General features: G+C 43.3%; 1 protein-coding gene and 1 long non-coding RNA gene across 3 annotated transcripts in view; one reads left to right on the forward strand and one right to left on the reverse strand.

The window, feature by feature from the left end:
- Positions 1-5,283: 5,283 nt before the first annotated feature.
- ctdp1 (CTD (carboxy-terminal domain, RNA polymerase II, polypeptide A) phosphatase, subunit 1) overlaps positions 5,284-20,180 on the reverse strand; it is a 49,120-nt gene continuing 34,223 nt past the window's right edge. For both annotated transcript variants that reach the window (XM_076112943.1, XM_076112942.1), the window contains exon 13: positions 5,284-7,019. In XM_076112943.1, the coding sequence (XP_075969058.1) occupies positions 6,842-7,019 (178 nt within the window). In that variant the 3' untranslated portion in view covers positions 5,284-6,841. The remainder of the gene's footprint in view (positions 7,020-20,180) is intronic.
- Positions 12,485-18,607, forward strand: LOC142972118 (uncharacterized). Its single transcript, XR_012959442.1, has 3 exons — positions 12,485-13,779; positions 14,873-14,953; positions 15,055-18,607. It is a non-coding gene; the product is annotated as an uncharacterized LOC142972118 (long non-coding RNA).

Genomic DNA, 20,180 nt, shown 5'->3' on the forward strand with positions numbered 1-20,180 from the left:
AATGGCATTAGCTGCTTTTCTGATCACATTTGCACTACATTATATTATAATACAGTATAATGCTCGACTGACGTGACAAAACGTCAATGTCCTCTTTTAGTTTAGCTCAGGACACAGGCAGCGGTCTCCTGGATGAAAGTCCTGTGTTTCTCTGACCCACCCGCCCTGTGTGGACTATTTCCCACTATGTCAGTTGCTCTGACCGTGAAATAATGACGAGGGTGGGTTTACATTATTATTCAGGCTGGTGTCATCCGGCATTCGTAGCAAGAAAAAGCATAGTATTATGTTATATATTATCCAGGTAATCATGAATGATGAAGAATAAAGAACCCCAAAAGCAGACAGAGGGCGGGCGGGAGTGGAGGTGGATGCGTCCAACAAACGGCGATCTTTCAGCCAGGAGACCGCAGCTCGTTCCACACGTGAGACAAGAAGTCAACGTTGATGTTTTTGTCACGTAGCTTTCGTACTTCAGTAATGACATGGCATGATCTATTCCTAAACTTACCAAGTAAGAGTTGTGAGTGACACCGGGTTGAATAAGTCTCCACTTATTTGAATGGATGTAAAACTATTTATTTGGCAATCAAATCTGTCAACAGACCGTGTACGTGGACACACACAGGGAAGGTAAGTGGAGGACTCACTCTCTCTCTCTCTCTCTCTACACCCTTTTTGTTGTTTCCCTTTTCTCATCATTTCATCTTATTTATTCCCTCATCAGAATATTTGTACAGTACATCCTTGAATGCACCTTAAAAACATACTCTCCATTACGTCTGATGATGATGATGCCAATCACAGATGTTAATTGTCATGATGATAATGATGATGAGGATAATGACTGTCATGATTACTCTGATCAGGTGCATTTTGTGTGGAAATGGGTGATCATGATGATTATGATTAATATTACACAATTATAAACTTCACCTACTACACATGACTTTCTTTGTATTCATTAAGCTCAGCACAAAGTGTTCCCTGATTGTATTTGGTACAAAACTAAATTACAAACTACACAAAGTAGAATTAAACCAGAGGGCCAAGGTCTCCATAAGCCCATTTCTCAATAAATTAAAGACCATTTCGTGTTTTATTGCCCATTATATGCCGATTTAAGGGTTATTTAAGTAAAATATCCTTCAACTCTAATGGCCATTTCTGGAGGAATTATTTATATTTTTAGTTTTTATTTAAAAGGAGTTTTTTTGGGGGGAATTTTTATTTGTCGGCCTTTAAACAGGAGACAAAAGTCTTGCTTTGCAATATACTGTAATGTGTCAGAAGTTGTGTGAGTTTCTGACAAATGTTTCTGTATTATTGGTACTACAGTATGTGCACACTAACCAACCAACCAGCTACTATTATAAACACAGACACGCAAATAGACAAAGGGAAAAATACAACACCTAAATACATTTTCACATCCTAACTAATCATTTGAATCTGTGTCTATATGTCCTGTTTTTATAACTACTTCAGAGCTCTGTCTGACCGACCTTTTTTTGTGTTGTTCTTGCTGTGTCTTCCCTCAGCGCCCTCAGTTCTTAGGACCGTAAAAAGCAACAGCACAGAGTAATGCTGCTGTACAGTCATCACACCACAGCTGACACCTCTGTTAAGGTGGGATGCAGTAGAAGGTCACGTAAAGGGCCGACAGGCCCCGAGGGTTCCTCTCTGTTCCCGTCTCCTTTCTTTTCCTGTCAAAGGAAGCCATCAGTCATCAGAACTGGTGCTCTCACCTTTAAAGCTGGGGCAGGCAGTATATTTCTTTGTCATCTTTTGGCAGACAATTCCATCATAACTTTAATAATTATAATTCAAATGGTCTGAAAGAAAACTAGACTTCTACGCCTCCTCTCGGCTCTGTTTCGGGAGACTTTGAACAACTGCAGGTCATTTCAGAGACAGGGCGTTCCTATTGGCTGTTCTACAAATGCAGATGTGCGTCCCTTCAGATGCTGAAAGTGACAGCGGACTTACCTGCAGGGATCAGCATTGGCAGCAACTGCATACACTGCAAAGCAACTCCAAAAAAGGAAGACGGACTTATCAAAAAGAGAGACTGGCATTATTGGCGAATCGTTTCAGAGATGGAGAGAAACTGTTGATGGTTCAGCAGCATCAAAGTGAGGCTCACGGCTACAGTAGCTACAGTAGGTTGAGGGAAGCCTCATTTGGTCTCCATCTTTGTAATAGTTCAGCCCTCTGCGAAGGTCACAACAAGCAATGTTTTCTCTCCATCTCTGAAACGTTTCATCGATATTGTAGCTCACTAGAGCCTCATGAGTACTTCATCTCAAAGGGCTTTATAGGCCCATAAGTGTGCAAAGAAAACACAAGTCGCTATGTAACGACACCAGGATCACGATCATGACGGGATGATGTTTTGAGATAAATGACTCGTACTAGTATAACTTCCTCTCTTAAAACTGACCGACTCTCTTCACCATCAACCCTGAGCAGAGCTACTCGCGGAGACACTGCAGGCGGAGCAGATATCTGACCTCAAGTGCCAATCAAACCAAAGCTTCTCGTTTGGCTTCATGGCTGATCAATCACATCTGTGACTCATTACCAGTGGGAGCAGCTGTCACTCACCAGTGAGCACAAGCTTTTTTTTCATGTTGGCTAAGCTTTAGGTTAAGACATCTGGAGAAAAGAGTGCAGCCTCATCTGCATTTCCAGGCTTCCAGCTTAACAGCGAGAGGTTTGTAGGTTAATCCACGATAAAGCACACAACTTCAAGCAAGTCTGACAAAATGATTTAAACGTCCATTTACCGGCTTTTCCAAAACCTTTCTTGAAGACATAAAGGCGCAAGATTGAAGATTGGGAGCATTGCTATAGTTTCTTAATGGCTCTCAACATGTAGACGACGAGCTGGAAGCTCATAGCTAACGGTGCTAACAGCGCAATGTACGGCACAAGTGCTGACAGAGCTGTTTACCAGAAGGGGAACCGGAGGGTGGGCACTGCACGATGACACTGTCAATCAGGACGGCGTTATCAGCTGTAACCGCCATACGAGAGCAGTGCAGAGCGGAGGCCATGAGCCAACCAGCGGGGCACGCTCACATGCACGAACATCAACTCGAAGCATGTCAAAGAAATATTTAGTATGTCCCCAAAACAGACTGTGTCAAATGCAGTGTACCAAAAAATACCAGGATGTCCTCCTGCATCCGCTCGCATTTTGCTGTATAAAAGCCAGCGTGCTCTTTCTGACTATTCTGACCCACAATCCTCTGCGCAGCAGATACATGAGCGACAGGGTCAAAGTTCAAGGTGCAATGTTTTGACGAAGCAGTCTGTCCCAATTGAATACTGGATGCAACAGTACGTACTTTGTAAGGCAGCTGCAGTAGGCAATAAACGTAAAAAGAAAAATAATGTGTTCAACAATGCGCCAACAAAGACGGGGAAGAAGGAGACTGCTAGATTGTAAATGCAGGATTCATAGTATAGTATATAGTATAATATATACTATATAGTATATAAAAACACATTTCAACTCTCAACACATTTATCAGAACCCAAGGATACAATTAACAACTAAAATACTCGTTAACTAGAAAACTCAATTAAGATCCTGTTTGTAAAAGCTGTCACACTCCCGCTTCTTAAAGTCATGGTTCCACTTTGACATCTGGAACTCTAAACAAAATAAATTCACTAAGTCAAAGACAATACAGCAATATAAAAAATGAGAATATCAGATATTTTTTATCAGGGAGGATCAGGTCAGGAGTCATTCAAAATAAGGACAAGAAGCAAAGAGAAACCACTTAATTGGAAGTAAACAGTCACATGAAAAAAATTGTGCTTTTGTTCTTAATGGGACAGTTTCTGAACCATGAAATATATAAAAGTATTAAACAGTACTCTCCTTCAAATTCCGATCTGTATTTTGCAGAAAAATGTAAAAACGAGAAACAGTGGGAAGTATGGTCATCAGGACATGAGGTCCAAAGGAGGACCCACAGTACCCGAGCGTCAAACCTCCACACAGGTGTCAAAGAAACTGGGCTGCAGTGAGACAAAACAAAGTTCAAGCAGGCAAGTGAATTATAACCAAAGGTTCCTCTAGATTAGAACAAAGGCTCGCTAGACAAACAAACCGTGCTGAGACGCACAACACACAGAGGAAACCAAACTACAGCAAAACTCTCACCAACAGAACCAGAGCACACACATCAGAAATGTCAGCAATGAAAGCAGTGCGTGGATGTGGAGCATGTGTGCTCTTATTCCTAATCAAAAGGCATTTTGTGTATATTGATTATTCAAGGTTGAAACCATTTAACACCAAGTCAGCTAGCAACTTAAAAAGGTGGCATGCCAGTGGATCTTGATTTACTGTCTGATTTTCCAACTCATATGTAATTAAACAAAAGGTCAAATTAACCCATTAATTCTATAAAAACGTTGTAAATGGCTTCGCTTCCTGTACATAGTAGCTTTTAGCACCTCTGTGTCTCCTTTCAATCCACTTTGTGGATCATAAATTAACAAAAAAACAGCTGCAAAATTGAAATTAATTTACATTGAAATGTGGACTCAAACCACTGCGGCTCTGCAAATGTGAGGGAAACAATCCACCCTGGAGGAAAAATACCTGCTTTCATCAGAGGATGAACACCTCTCTGTTTATTGCTGTTGGCTTTTAAAGGCAGCGGCTCATCAGGCGTTCCGGGAAAGAAGCGCACAGAGTCACGCTTTTAATAGACTTTATGGCTGTGATTTATCCTGCCGCTTCCTGTGTGATCAGCACCACACCGGCAGGCCTGGTACTCTGACTGAAGGCGCAAGATGACAGAGTAAACAAGCCCCCGAAAAATGTACACCAAAGACCTCATTTTCAGAATGAAATGTTGCGCTTTTCGCCTGCAGAAGTGAGTCTCTGTCTTTTACTTTTTTTGCGTCTAAAATTGCAAACGGACGGCTTGTGGCGTCCGTAAAGCAGGTTGCAACACGTTTGGTACACATGCATCAAACTAAGCGGCGATATGGCACGACGCCTAATGGTTCCGCTATTTTTTTCATGACGCAGAGCCTCTATAAACATCCACGCACAGAGTCCATTAACTGAGGAGTATTTCCTGCTGGGAGCCTCATAGTGCCATACGCATTATGGTCCCCATGTTCTAAACGCAGCACAGACGAGGCAGGCTAATGGACTCCATCTGCAGAACAAATTAATGATCGTGTTCAGGGAATACTGGATGTATTTCATAGTCCCCTGAAAAAAAAAAAAAAAAAAACATTCCAGTCGTGTTACTTAGAAACATTTTTATTTTATGAAAGTATTTTTCTCTCTCAGGGTCAAGTAGGAAATAGACTTTACAAATACTATACAAGTCAGTTGTTCGATTGAAACTGGAACACACCGCAAACACAAATAAAAGAGAAACGGGACGACTGTCACACTGTGAAAGGATGAACTGGATGTGCTGTTGGTTGCAGCAGGTGAAGGTGAGGGCAGAGACTCAACCAGACATCTGCTCTGCTGCCGGACAGATCCTTCACTGTTTGGAAGCTTTGTCCAGATGCCAAACATTAACGGTTCAAATGGCAGCGAGATGGAAGCGTTTGATAAAACTCCCGCAATGTGTGATGTTAGTAAAGTGCACGCAGCATTGGTTATCTTTACCAACCAAAGGACACCCCTCTCTGCTTGCTGCTCGTTACTTTGAGGTTATCTTCCTCTGGACAGACAACTAAAAAACTTCAATTGTGGAGAAAATAATTGTCTTTTTGGCTCATTTTCGGCAGCTTTACACTGTATAAGCATCTTGCCTCGTGCAGGTTTTAAAGGGTTCGCTCACCCAAATAACCAAAAACATATTTTCTCTCTCAAGCTATATCTCAAAAATAAATCATCTGCTCGCTTAGTTTAAGTTCCATATTGACGTTTATTTGTTTTCTACCACATGAACCTCCTGGTGGCTCCGTACCTTTGTTCTTAGGTCAGACATCTCAGAGAGGAAAACCTTAAAACAAGACTAATTGAACACTAAGATAACACTAAAGGTAAGCGAGAAAACATGTTTTGTAATTTGGGTAAACTTACCCCTCGTGGTACCGAGGCTTCACAAGGGGTTTAAGCTCCAGTGTACACAAGCAGAGGCTGAGTGAGAGACGCCTGTCCTCAACTGTACGACAGCAACAGAAGAGACGGGTCGACAAAGGTGAGCCGACACGTATAGAACACATGAAAAACGGACACAAACTTAAGTGCGATCCAGTCCACGGCGAATGGAGAAGCTTACCTTAGCATAACGTTATCAAACGTAGAAACACAATGAGGAAGAAATGACTCAGAATAACCACATTCAAACGTCTAGATCGGCTGGTTGCATGTATGAGCCTAACAAACTGCTGCGGAGGCCAGAAAGAAAAGTAAAACTGGAAGTCCAGAGTAAAATATTTAGCTGCACGCCTCGACAAACCTGTTCCAAACTCTTTGGCATGTACGACCACCTTATCATTTCATTTATCCTTTTCTCACCAATATAAAAATCGAGATAGTAAAACAAACAAAAACAAGAAGTATCAAATGTTATGCCTCCTACGGTTTATCTTACAATAAAATGTGAAACATCAAAATGTTTTCTGCCAAAAGAGGCCATACATCAATGCTACAAAACAACCTAAGCCTTTATTTACACGGCAACACTTCTGTACAGGACATTCATCGTGATCGCGGCACACATTCATGGCTCATACATCCTAAACACACCGATTCCAAAAGCAGAAAAATAGGATTTTTAGGTACCACTTCTTCTTGTTGTCGCTGTCCTTTTACTGTGAATGAGTCTCTTCATTTTCCACGTCACATAAAGTCGTTGAGCTCCAACTCCAAGGCTGCGGCCATCTCGTCCGCCTCCGAGCTGCTTCCTCCTTCCTCCTCGTTGGAGTCTTTAGAAGACTCGTCGGCAGATTCCTCCGCCGCCGCCTCCTTAATGTCGTCCTCTTCCTCCTGGGCTTCATCGTGCTTACGTTTGTGGCCCCTACAAGAAAAGCACAGAAGACGATTTAGAAAGAGAAGTGTACAGCTTTAACCTCACAGGAGAAACATGAAGGTATCATTTAAAACATCGATACCTAAATGCTGCATGTTGTTTTTTATAGAACAAAACCAGTCAAATTGAACAAAGCCAAGGATTACAGTCATTTACTTGCTCTGTTACTTTCAGGAATACTTTGATAGATAGATGGAGTATACCAGCATCTGTAAAGATGAATCATTACGGCGTTATCTTCTTTGTTTAATCTCTATTATCTGTGGAGGCGTTTAGGATCATCATCAACTCTATCCAGTTAGTTTTTATAGTGTAACGTTTGGCTTCTCAGCAATAATTTATAATGTTTAAACAGGAATAAACTGACAGAGACACAAACACCCACAGTCCTCCTCGGGTGGTAATTCCCCCAAAAAAGTAAACAGTGACACGTTGTGAATTACTCCCGGCCGAGTTTAGGTCCAGCTTACAACAATAGCTTTTTACCTTAACTTGGGCCCTGAGGACCGGACGATTCACTCGAAGATGTTGGAACATATTCGAAGTGTCGGACCCCCGTGTGAAGTCACTTTTCAACGCCACGCTTTGCAAATTGGATATCCATCTTCTACAACTCTCTGGTCTGGTCTTGTAGATATCTACAAATGCTCCCACCGTGCCAATTTAAGGCACTTTCTGGTGGACACAAGGCTGGAATGTCAGTTTCCTCCAACGCTCCAAACCAAACGTGCTACGTGACGCCACAATAGATATTGTAGCTTCCATCGTTCTGACGGTTATGAAACCGTCCCGGCAACACTAACCCTAATCACGTTGCGGTTTTATTGGGGTTCAGATTTACTAACTCTAACAGATTGATCCTAGAATAATGCAAACACACAAGGAAGCAAACATGTCCCCTTTGAGAAAGTGAAACAAATATGTCGACTGATTTAACATCATTCGACCGTTTAAAACAAGTTGGACAGAAATCAACCTCGTAGAACGGAAGATTATTCGGAGAGCTTTGAGAGACTTGTGCTACGCAACATGTTCCCCGAATCTCAGCAACAAGGACGGCGAGGGCAACATGAGAACAACAACTATGAGAATAAGACCAATGTTGAGAAAAACAAACAACATATTTTCCTTGAAGGCAGACCATCATCCCGTCCCACACCTGATCGGATGACTGCGGCTCCACCAGCTGTTATTGGTGCAGAAATGCACGGTGTCCGTTCAGGAAATCAATGTTTCTCTAACCCGCCTTCCAACATCTGTTTCTGAACGAATGCGATGCAAGAAAAAAAAAAAAATGCCTGGATTTAATATTTTCAGAGGCGATGATGACGGCTTCTGAATCTAAACTAAAGTGGATGTTTCTCCACCGAGCAGCGAAAACTGAGCTCTTGAGATGTTTGATAGTGAATAAAACAAACAAACAAAAGAACAGTTGTTTCACATGAACATGAAAGCACGACGGTATACTCCCCAGTTCAAAAAAGAAACTAGAAAAGGAAGGGAATAACGTGTACTGCACCGCATGTCCTCTTGAGAATCACACAAAGCAATTAACATTAACGAGCTAAAGACATTCACAAAGGACTGAGAGGAGCTGCTGGGAGATGGGAAGGCCCTTCCATGTTGAAGAACAAAACAGTGCTGTGGTGGTGAAGGATTCAGAAGAGTCGGTAAAGACGGATAGGCGGAGATACGAGGAGGAGATACGACGGTAACACCTTTCATGAGACGAAAGTCACTTTGGAGAAAACAAATCTCGTTTGATGCACCCGAGCTGCACTACAGCTCCAAACCCGTCTGGAGATGGTCACATTTAAAAGGGAAGATGCCACGTCTCCAATTAACCAATTAAATATTCCATTGCAAATCAATCGGGCACCTTTGTTTGTAAAGTTTGCTGCTAAACACCACAAAGAGACCAGAACAAAGCCGTCCTCTGAGGAGTAACAACTGAACGCTCTCGAATGATTCAAATGTGAAAACAAAAGAAAAAGCTCAGCATCCTGACAAACACCTCTCAACTAACACGTTGTGTCTTGTTTGTTTAACCTGGACACAAACACTAAACAGTGTTAACAATGGATCTACTTTCTTGCTGCATATTTGGTGACTTTTAAGACGCCGTTGGCGCTTTGCGATGTTTTGGGCTGTGGCTCTCTGGAGCTGAGCTCTGTGTCTACTGTAACAAGCAGACATGGTTCTGTTCCATACCCAGACCTATGCTATGTTCTTTCTCTTAATATATCCATTTTAGTTGAAGTGGGTTGGAGATTAAAGCGCGTTGTTCCTACGTGGCTAAAGAATTCTTTCGTATGGCTGTAAACATGCCTCTTTCCACTCCAGCTTCTCCATGACATCCTCTGCCTAGTGGCTCATCAGCATGATGCTAATGAGGCGTGTAGGTGTCTTTCTTTCTCTGTGGTTATCGTGGAGGACTGACACCGGCTCTGCTGAGAGGGCCTCTCTCATTAGGCCACACTGCTGTCAGACGGCCTTCGCTAACCTCCCACAACAGCACGGCTCTGGCTGAGTGTTCATTAAAAGGTCAGATGTCGGCTGACATCGGCGGAGAGGCTCGGTTGACATGTTTACAGCGGACCCCTGCGGACTGCGTGCTGCGTGTGGGAGGGAGAGGGTCGGGTTTGTGTCGGACGTTTCATTTTCAGAGCCGCAAGACCGAGGCTCCGGTCAGAGGGTAATGTGAGGCTGGGAGAGGGCGAGCGATTAATGATTACTTATTTGGCAACAATGTGAGAAAATGAGGGGAATCCCCGATGTGCCGCCATCACCGACACCGTATGAGTCATTGCAGTGTGCGCATATATATATACACACACACACACACACACGGAGAGGATGAGTAAAAACCCACCAGCCTGCTCCTATTTCCAAATATTAACAGTTGAGACAGCGGGGGGGGGGGGGGGGGCGCGTTCCTCCGATGCTTTCTGCTTCGCATCATTTCATCCAATCGAAATCCTCGTCTATTAATCCAACCGCCCACAGAAACAGACAAACACTTCCAGCACGTTCACTCACGCCAGCTTCAGTTGTAATCCACTGTTATTAGATCTGTGCTGGTTTTAAATGCTGTTAAACTGCAATGCTACAATACTAAATGGATACTAAATAGTAATGTTCAGGCAATAAATGGTTAAAGAGTAGATGAAAATATTGCAGGAGGAGAAGCAGAGCTGGACCTTCTCACCAGATGAAGAGGTTTTATCCTAATTCTGGTGAGAATCAGGGACGCACCCTTTCAAAACCGCTGAATGGGCATTGTGACAGATACTGATCTTTTTAAGGGTCTTTTTTAAGCTGTCAGTGTAGTTCAACACTCCACTCCCTCTTCACAGAATACAGTCCTGTTGTTTTAAGTGTCTGAGCCACAAACCAACTTTGAGGAGATGAAAGTGAAACGGTTCACAAGCGTGAGAGACAACACAAGGGGAAGCTGAGGCTTCCAGAAGCGCTTTGCGCAGCAATAGAAGCAGTACAAGATGAAAATGGGGCTGTCAAGAATAATCTGCCATCACAAATTCAGCAAGTTGCTGCAATTGTAGGTCTGGGGCAACTCGTAGATTTATCTTGAGAAGATGTCTTGAACTAACGTCACAGACTCTAAAACGTTTCCCTTGTCCCACAATGATGCCATTAAAGGTTTTAACTGCATATTACTCCAAAAATCAATCCATGTCATAACCACTTCAAGAGTTTCTATCACGTACAGTGATTCAATGAATCGGTGCGTCGCAGCAATCCTTTCGAATTTAAGGTCCAGTATTTTTCTGATCATCAAACAAATATACAATTTACATTTGTTTCTTCATTTAGAGGATCGATCCCCGGCTCCAATAGTCCATGTCGATGGGTGAAGACACTTAAACCCAAATTGCTCCCGTAAACTGTGCCTGCGGTGTATGAACGGGTAGGAATGGTTAGTTGAAGTCCTGATGGACAGGTGGCACTTTGCATGGCAGCCCCTGTCATCAGCGTATGAATGGGAGTGAATGGGTGAACGATGACATGAAGTGTTAAAGCGCTTCGAGTGCTCGGAAGACAAGAAAAGTGCTACACAAGTACAAGCCCACTTACTGTTAACTGTACAGAAACACTGGCCTGTCCGGAAGTTGTAAAACGTTGAACGACTCGAGTCAAGAGGAAGGTCGGCCCCAAGCCCCGAGAGAGCACTTTAAATCAGGCTGCTGTCAACGACACAAGAGGCCCAGCAGGCCGACCCGTCAGGTCGTAATCATCAACTGGACTTCTGGTTATTTATGCAACTATTAGGAGCTCTGTTTGGGTGAAAACGGAGGACCAGATCTACTGATTTATTGGTGACATGTCACATTTCCTGCTCTCTCCAGATGGTTTTTTCGAAATTATGTCACAAAAATGGCACAAATGTCTGTTTTGTGGGGGCAAAAAAGGTAATAAGGTGTCGGTTACTATAGACAGGGATGTTAAGGTCATCACTTGGAGATGTTATTATCCGTTTGCGCTATGGGAGTGTGATTGCATTAAGGGGAGACGAGAGGACAACGCCACAGAGCGCCTGGCTGGTGAACAAACAGCCTGCAGCTACAGCCGCCTAAACGCATCGTTAGAGATACATAAGTGATATAAAATGACTGATATAAGTCAGGCAACACGAGATACATTTCTACCAGACTGTGTGTTTAGGTCCAGACAGCAAGGGAGCGTTCAGAAGGGCTACGATGAGCAAAGACGTTACATATCGGGCTAGACTACGGTTTAATCTCCCCACGCCGAGTAACTATCACTTCTGATGAAGAAGTGAGCTCTTACTGAAGTCTGAGGCTGTGAACTCCACCTGAGGCATCGGTTGAGGAAGGAGGCAGAGAAAGACGAGGAGAGGAGGAAGCCCTGCAAAAAGAGACTTCAAACGCTTCTGACAACTCTGCTTACAGCAAGAAGGGAAGGAGGGGCCGAGGGAGAGAGGGAGTAAAAGAGGCAAATGGAGGAACTAAAGTGTGAAAGAGGAGGAAACGGAGCATGGGCGAGTGGAGGTAATGAACTAAATAATGAACTAAGCGTTTGGGACTCTGACCTTCTGGGTTCCCCTGCAGAGTTTCCTCTGGTGTAGGGGGGTCAACATGCACTGACCTCATCAAGATCAAGAGATCTCACTGAAACAAGGACACGAATAACTCCCCACGAGGAAGAGCAGTGCTACATCTTTTCACACTTCTCAATTGTTTTCCATTCATATGAAGTAATTAGTGACAAAAGCAGCTGCTGTCTCTGTATCAGCCGCCAAAAAAGGCGGTTAGCGAGTTATTAAAAGTAGTCTAACAAGGGCAGAAGGGATACTCCAGGTCACCTCCGTCCCGTGTCATCGCTCCCTCTCCCCCCATTATCTCATATCATAGACAGCAGATGTGTCAAATACAGTTGTAGTTAGATGCATCCCCCCCGTCCCTCATGCTTCTAACAGCTCCATAATGCAGCGAGCTGATAAGCGGTGCAGTGAAACGATCGGCGCTTATCTCCCCCTCCTGCTCCTGAATTAGATTATCTTACTATGAAAACTGACAAACAGGAGGACAAAAGGACGAGCGCCGTTGTGTGTGTGGTGGTGTTGTTGTTGTTTTTTCCTTCTTCACGAGGGACGTGTCAGTTTTGCTTAACGAGGTTTCAACAACAAGCAGACGTTCAACGGCGTTGCAAGGAAATGAGAGGCGGAAATGCACGACGGTGCAACAACAAGCTCTCAACACAAATGGCGACGTTGGAGTTCTTTTTAAGGCCAAAAGCTTTTTAAGGCTGATGGAGGAGATGTGATGTGCTTGTGTCAGAAAACAAAGCGATGACAGATGTTGTTTTACAGCACATGTGCTGAATTTTGGATCAATTTGATCCAGTGCCTTTTGACAAGACCTCCCCCCCCCAATTGCCACCGGGCATTCCGCACACTGATGGTGAATGTCAGGTGAAGTTTTATGAGGCTTCAGCAGCGCGAGCTACAAAAATAAAGTGGATGTATTCCAAAGTTGGTCTTTTTAAAGCAGAATTCCCTCTTTGTGTTACGATCCCTCTGCTGTGACTCAGCGCTGCACACAGAGGGGATCTAATGCCAAACGCAGAAGCTTGATATTAGGTTCAGTTCAACAGAGACGGTAGATTTTGTTGCCCATCATTTGGAAGTCTTGAAATCATTACAGCAAGCAATATCCGTTTCTGTACATATGGGTACGTTAATATTGTTTTAGGACCGACTGGAGACATTGTGATTTAACATTAGACTGGACTGAATACTTGCTGTATTGCACATAAACCAGTAGCAGTTTGGATATTAAAATAAAGGCGAATTAGGGTTATTGTCCTTCACAACGTTTCACTAGACTGTACTAGACTAGACTACACATGCAGAAAAAAACCCACCCTTGCCAAGGTAACGTCCCCGAGCAACGAGTGTGACAAAGGTGTGATGCAGCTTGTCAACTGTGTGATTCACTGTCAGTGTCATTTATATCTCCCCAGTCACCCATGTCTGCATCAAACCACCCCCCATCGCTGGCTCAGCCACAGGCAGCAGGATCACATTAAAGCTCCCGGGCGTCCTTTCATACGAGACGCTTCTTTTCTCTGTGTTTTGACAAGGCTGTGGGCATCTTTCCGCAGGAGCTGGAGACGGATTTGGACTCGGAGCTCTTGACCCTGCAGCTGCTTCAAAGAGTACAAGGAGAAGAGAAAAAGAAAGGAGCCGCCTGCTTACCTTTTACAGGTTGGCACGGTGGGACATAAGTCGTAGACGTATATCCCGTAAACTAGTAGATCCTTGTGACGGCGCGGTTAATGCGCAAATAAACAACAATAAAATGTCAAAGGAAGTTCTGTTTGGGCCAGCTCCAAAGCTGCTTTATTCATTTGATTGCTCATATTGTTCCCTGCTCATAAGATATTAGAGTTTTTGCTTTGGGGCTTTCCATCGCTAGACTTTACCGGAAGTGTGCAAACGTGTTAGCTTGTTAATTTAGCTTGCTATCAATGGGAATTACAATGAGTTCACACAGTTTGTTCATAAGACGTCTTTGTACCATCGATGAAGTAGATAACACTCCGAAAGTAAAATAAAACATAAAGGACCGCAACACAGCTAATATGCTACGGTAGCTTTCTCCATTTTGAAGTCAAGAAGGCTTGCTATTGGTCAACGGTGCAAATCTACAAGTGAAAGTTCAACGAATATGAAGTCAAAGCCAAACAGCATTGTGCGTACAGACTGCGCCTCTGAAAACCACTCCGATAATCGTGAGGATTACATTTAAACGAATTAAAATCGAAGCAAAGTTTTGCAAGCCCTTAAGCCTCCAAACCCGTGTATGCGTCACTGTATGCATGTCTCATTGGTACCTGAAGCCCACACCAACGCAGCCTCCTTGTGTCGTTTCAACACAAAACATCAATGGTGCACAATGCACCACTGTTAAGGCTGTGGGGTATGTCATGACTCACACTCATCGTAGTCATGGTATGTATATATATATATATATATATATATATATATATATATACACATATATATATAGACTTTTGGATGATAGGTGCAGCGCCCAGTTGTGAGGCACGTCGACTTAATGCACATCCAGAAAAAACTACATTTTCTCACAGAATAACCCTTCATATGCACTGTGTACATACCCTGGTAACATGTGACAGAGGTGCATAAAGCTGGAGAATAAAGGTCATCACATGCAGAGCAAAAGCTGATTTTCCTGCATACTGTATGCACTTCTGTGTGTGAGGAATAATAGCTTACGTCCGAGTGATAAACAATGGGCCAGCCTCCCCCTGAGATGCATCTCTTTGCTTCACAGCGAGATCAATCCGAACCAGGAGCATAAATAGAAAAACTGCCTGCATCACCAGGTTGGAGCCACGAGCCAGCAGGAAACTGGGTCAGATTACTTGCAGTTTTATTTTTTCTACTTATGTATTCCTCCTTCCTCCTCTTTGCAAATATATGAAAAGGCTGACTAAGCATTCCTATCCCACACAGCCTGCCGCCTCTCTCGCACCGCTGAGCTTTGTTTATTAGGGAGCGCCGGGATCATTGTGCCGCTTCTCCGTGCTGCTCCGCTGGAAAAATCACATACTGTTGGATTCAGAGTGCTCACAAGGGGAAGCCGAGCAAAGCGGACCGCTGTCGGTGTCTTTTAAACCCATGTTACATGTGGCATCTTTTCAAGGCACCTGTCGGGACTCAGGTGTCAGGCTTCATTGGCAGTTTAACAGGACGGCCGTGTGTCGCCAGACAGACAGTCCCAGCCAGAGTGACGGACTGATCGACTCCGTTATCGCTCCCAACACATTCACACGGTTTACTCACACAGTACTTATGAATACCTTGAAGGTTTTTAGTTGCGGCGCTCCACGCCACACTGCGTAAACCAATAAAAAGGTGAAAAGCCATCGTCCAACACCGATAAACTGTGAAATGGAGCACAAATACCGTCACTTATAGTTGTGTTTTATGTGAGTTACAACTCCGGGAGCTGTCGGGAAAACATAATGGTAGAGCAGGAAACAACAGCGGAGGAGCAGAAAGAACAGTTTCACATATTTGATCGAGACTGAAAGCACTGAATAACTTTACAGCTAGACTTTCAGCCTCGGGGCTGTGTGCCTCCGCCAACCAGACAAGTTCCAGTTTACATCCATGTCTGTTCAAAACGCCATCAATTGCTCCTCGTAGACAGTTATTTATCTACATGTATATTTGCCTCATTGTGAAGAACTTTGAAACTGTTTTTAAAGGCGATATATATTATCTATAAAATCATCTGTTGACCACATGAGCAGTCGGGAGTTCGGAGGCTTGCTCAAGGGCATCTCAGTGGGAATGATGAGGGAGGCGCAGGTGCTGCTGTTGTACTTTTGTCACTTTAGAATATCCTAAAAAATCTCTGTGGATGAATATATTTTTCCTTCTTTTGTAACACAGATGTATACATTTTGTTTTCCAAACATTGCAAACACCTGAACTCTAACCCCCACCTGTCTGCTACGATGCAACAATGTGACCCTGTGGTAGAAGATGTTGTTAACCATGCGGTTTGTAATCACTATTTCTAAATCACCTCAAACATGTCTGTGCTGCAAAGTAGTCACTTATTGGCGGATACTTACGCTAAAACGGATATACCTGCGATTGAGCTTAAATAGTTCCACAATGCAGATGTGTTAGTAGGGCGTTAATGGGCAACATCTGCTGTAGCAGAGTTCCAGTTTTCAACCATCCAGCAGCAAACCCTGTTCTACAGTCCTGCAACGGTTGATGTCTTGGGGGAACCACTGTGCACACTCACACAACTTACCAACAAATCTGACAGCTGACCTTATAGCGACTCCAACAAACTGCAATCCACCTTTCCAGCAGCCGCTTGTCTGAATACATGGCAGAAGGAAATGGAGGCTTTGTTCACTGAAACAGCAGCGCAGGCTACAGCTGCCGAATAGTGTCCGTACCTGACAAATCACATAATCACAGAGCCCAGCGTACCCGAAGCAGCTCCCACTGCATTTCACACAACACAAAAGTGCAGCCAGCTTTGTTTGGACATAAATCAGATGACGAGGAAACACCGTTTTAAATGACAAGCTAAATTCAATTAAGCTGTTTGCTTCACACCGTCCGACACCTGCATAAATTCCAGCTGTAATGGCGTACATTTAATTAATCTGCAGGAAGCAACGTGCCCTGCAGCGGGGGGGACAGATACAGGAGCTCCGTCTTCACAGAGAGAGAGCGATTAAAATTAAAATAAAAAAAGGAGAAGCTGTGGTACGACAAAGTCACGTCTATCTATGAGCTGGAAACAGTGTTCAAGAATGCAAATAGAATAATTTGAGCACATACTGGAGCGATGAAGTGCTATTACAGCAGTCTTAAGGGGTCTAATTCTTAAAAACAATTACCCACAACATGGCCCTCGGGTACAGACGTTCTAATTGGAAATCTCATGGAGTCTAACTTGCTTTTAGATAACAGTCTTATTTTCCTTTAGAATATTTTCCATTAGAAAATGAGGAGCGAGCCGTTTCACGACACCAGATACTCAAATGTAATGAACATCACAATGAACCTTTATTGGCAATTTCTTTACATCTAACAAAGAGCATGAGACTATATTTAATGTGGAGAAACGTAGACGGCAGCTTCAAACATCCAATTCATGACTTCACCCTCACCTATGAAAATACATATACATCTAGAAAGATGCTGTTGAGGTTTGAAATACTTGTTCCAAACTTAAATATTACTTTATTCATCTCTACCAAGAAGATAGTGCAGCCTGTATTTAGTCTAGGAGGCAAAAAACAAGCTGAGATTTTGAAAACTACATGAGAGGAAATTGTGAATTAAGCCATTTGTTGTTTCTTTCTGGGCTGACTTATTCAGCAAAGATTAGTGCGTGTTGTGTTACGACCAAGAACACATTCACAGAGGATAACAGTAACAGAAGGCACGGAATGATGCTATCAGCAGCGGAGCTCAGCCAACGTGCTTCCAGCTCCCGTGTTAACTGGCAGAAGCTCTCACCGCTTATCTGCACGGCGAATTCAAATTGAGCAGTCACTGTTGGAAGAAGCTCTCTAGATGTGTAGGTTGTTGCTTTGTTAAATCAACTCAGTAGGAAAAAAAAAAAAAAAACATTTGCAAAGAAAGCCAATAATTTGAATATACAATGTAATAATACATTGGAATTCTTTACAGCCTTCATACGGTAGAAAGGTAATTGTTTTTACACTGCTTGAAGTATAATGCCTACAAATAACCTGAGAAATACAGGAAAGATTAACAATAATTACATAACGGGCTCTGCCAAGGATTTGAGATTTCACACTGAATGATTAAAAGCAGTAAAATAAGGACATTTCATGAGAACATACAGTCCATATACACAAGGCTTTCTGTTAATCCCCAGTATGAGGGCATGGTGCTATACTACCAGCACCACACAGAAAACTATCCCCGGAGAAGAAGAATAAAACAGAACAGGAGAATATGAATAACAAAAGGTACACGGGGTTGGAGAAAAGAGCGACGGAAGAAAGCGAGAGAGCCCAATTCACAGTACGCCAAGATGGGCTATACTTTTATTTCTCCCTTTTATCTCGGTCAAAGCACACACTGAACAAAAGGCGGCAAATGCTGATAAGTGCAACCGCACTGGGCCACGTTGTTTCTTCTGCTCTGCTGTTTGCAGAGGAAGAAGATAAGCCGTGGGATTTAAATAATCTGGTTTTTCGGTGGTTCGACGGCATTTTATGCCGAAACAACGGCGGAACGTTTTAAGATCCGGGTGAAGTGTATTTCCCCTCTAATAGAGTTGATTAGATGATCAGCGGTATGCTCTCCATCAGATGCAATTATGAATGTTTACTTTCACATGAGGAGGGATAAAAAAAAAAATGGAAACACGACACATCGTGTTATGTAACCACGCCATTACCGAGCGAGAGCATCTGTAAACATCATGAATCACAGAGTGTGTGTGTGTTTCTTGTTTAGCCCTTTTTCAAATAAACTCTCAAAAAATAGATTTTGCACAGAATGTGGAAAGCTCATTTTGTCTTATTTTAAGTGGCACTTATGAGCAGGCCACAACAGAATGAGCTGGAGTCATATTGGCTAAGCTGTGAGGGGGCCGCTGCATTGCAATTTGATGAGATGATGAATGTCAAGTATGGTAATTTACTGTGGCTGCACATCGTGTTTATTGAGAAAGGTTGACACTGGAGAACTTCCACGGTGTGAAAGCATCCATTATTTAATTAGGGATATTTAAGTTCTGGTGGGCGGTCAGGGTTCACTGCAAACAAACAAGTCTTAACTGACAGTCAGCAAGACTGCAGTGAGATTCGGGGAGTGGGTTTACATTGAGCATTCGTTTTAAGGATGTCAACGAGGGATCTAGACTTAAAGTGCCACTTGGTAATTTTGAAACACCAACTGTCTAAATACAGTTGCAGAGAAAACCTGATTCTACTCCTGTGACTGACAGCAAAGATGTCCCCAAACTGACTCCTGATCAACATTTAGTCCCATTTTTGCATAATTCTATGCAATTGCAATAAGAACTGAAGACAAAACTCCCCCGAAGAACTGATGCCACTATTGTAGTAGCTCTGTGTCATTATTAGTTGGAGAAACGTCACAGATCATGTAAAGAGATGAATAGAGGTTGATGTGTGAACACAACTCGTTGTGGCCTAAATTACAATTCTTACGTGTCCATTTCACCCTCACTGAGATCCTGTGGATTTGCCTTTTTTGACCAGAAATCACATGTAGAGAATAAAAATGTCTCCTGCACAGAGAATGACAAAGTGCTCTGTCCTGTTGGATCTTCTGCCTCTCTTCTCAAAGTGGCTTTTTCTTATTGTTGCATGAAGCATCACAGACCGGCCGGGGTTGGCAGACGTGAGCATGTTGTAACCAGCTTACTGACGTCACACAGGATGATTTCAGTTCTCGGAGTCGTCAGTTTAACACTCTGCAAATCGATTTTTTGTGGTGTCCTGCACAGACATGACCCCACGAAACAATGGTGCAATCAGCCGGAATGGTTTCATCAGGTCCAAATCGTCACCAGGACGGAGGTGTGGAGCCTGCATAACCCGAGCAGTCAGGAGAACATAGAGGTGAAACATTTTCCCCTGGAAGACAATTTGCACTTTATCGAACAAAGAACAAGAAAGTGGTGCCGTGTGGTGTCTGCACAATGAATTGGCTTTCCGTTGGAACAAGGGACATCTGAGAGCAGTGCTAAGGATGAGGTGGATTTAGTTTCAGTGTGTAGATGGGGACGCAATAGGTTCTGTGTTTGTATCGGGAGCTTTGATTGGACTGCTGCCTCCTCTTTATGCGAGCAGCAGTAGCCTCCATGTAATACAACGAAACTATTTCTGCATTAATAAGTGTTATTTTCTTGATGCTCCTGACAAACTGCCCAACGTTTCAAGCAATTTCCCTCTAATGAATCTCGGATGCCAGGAACCACCGGCTGTACTTGCTGCTGGAAATACAACCCCGAACCAAGAAATGAAGTGATGATGCCAGCGTGAGAGAGATGACAAATGAATGCCGGGAAGCAGAACTGGTGGGAGAGAACGGATATT

The sequence above is a fragment of the Anarhichas minor genome, unplaced genomic scaffold, assembly GCF_050575085.1.
Source record: "Anarhichas minor isolate MPS153535 unplaced genomic scaffold, ASM5057508v1 ptg000051l, whole genome shotgun sequence".
In the NCBI taxonomy this organism is placed as follows: domain Eukaryota; kingdom Metazoa; phylum Chordata; class Actinopteri; order Perciformes; family Anarhichadidae; genus Anarhichas; species Anarhichas minor.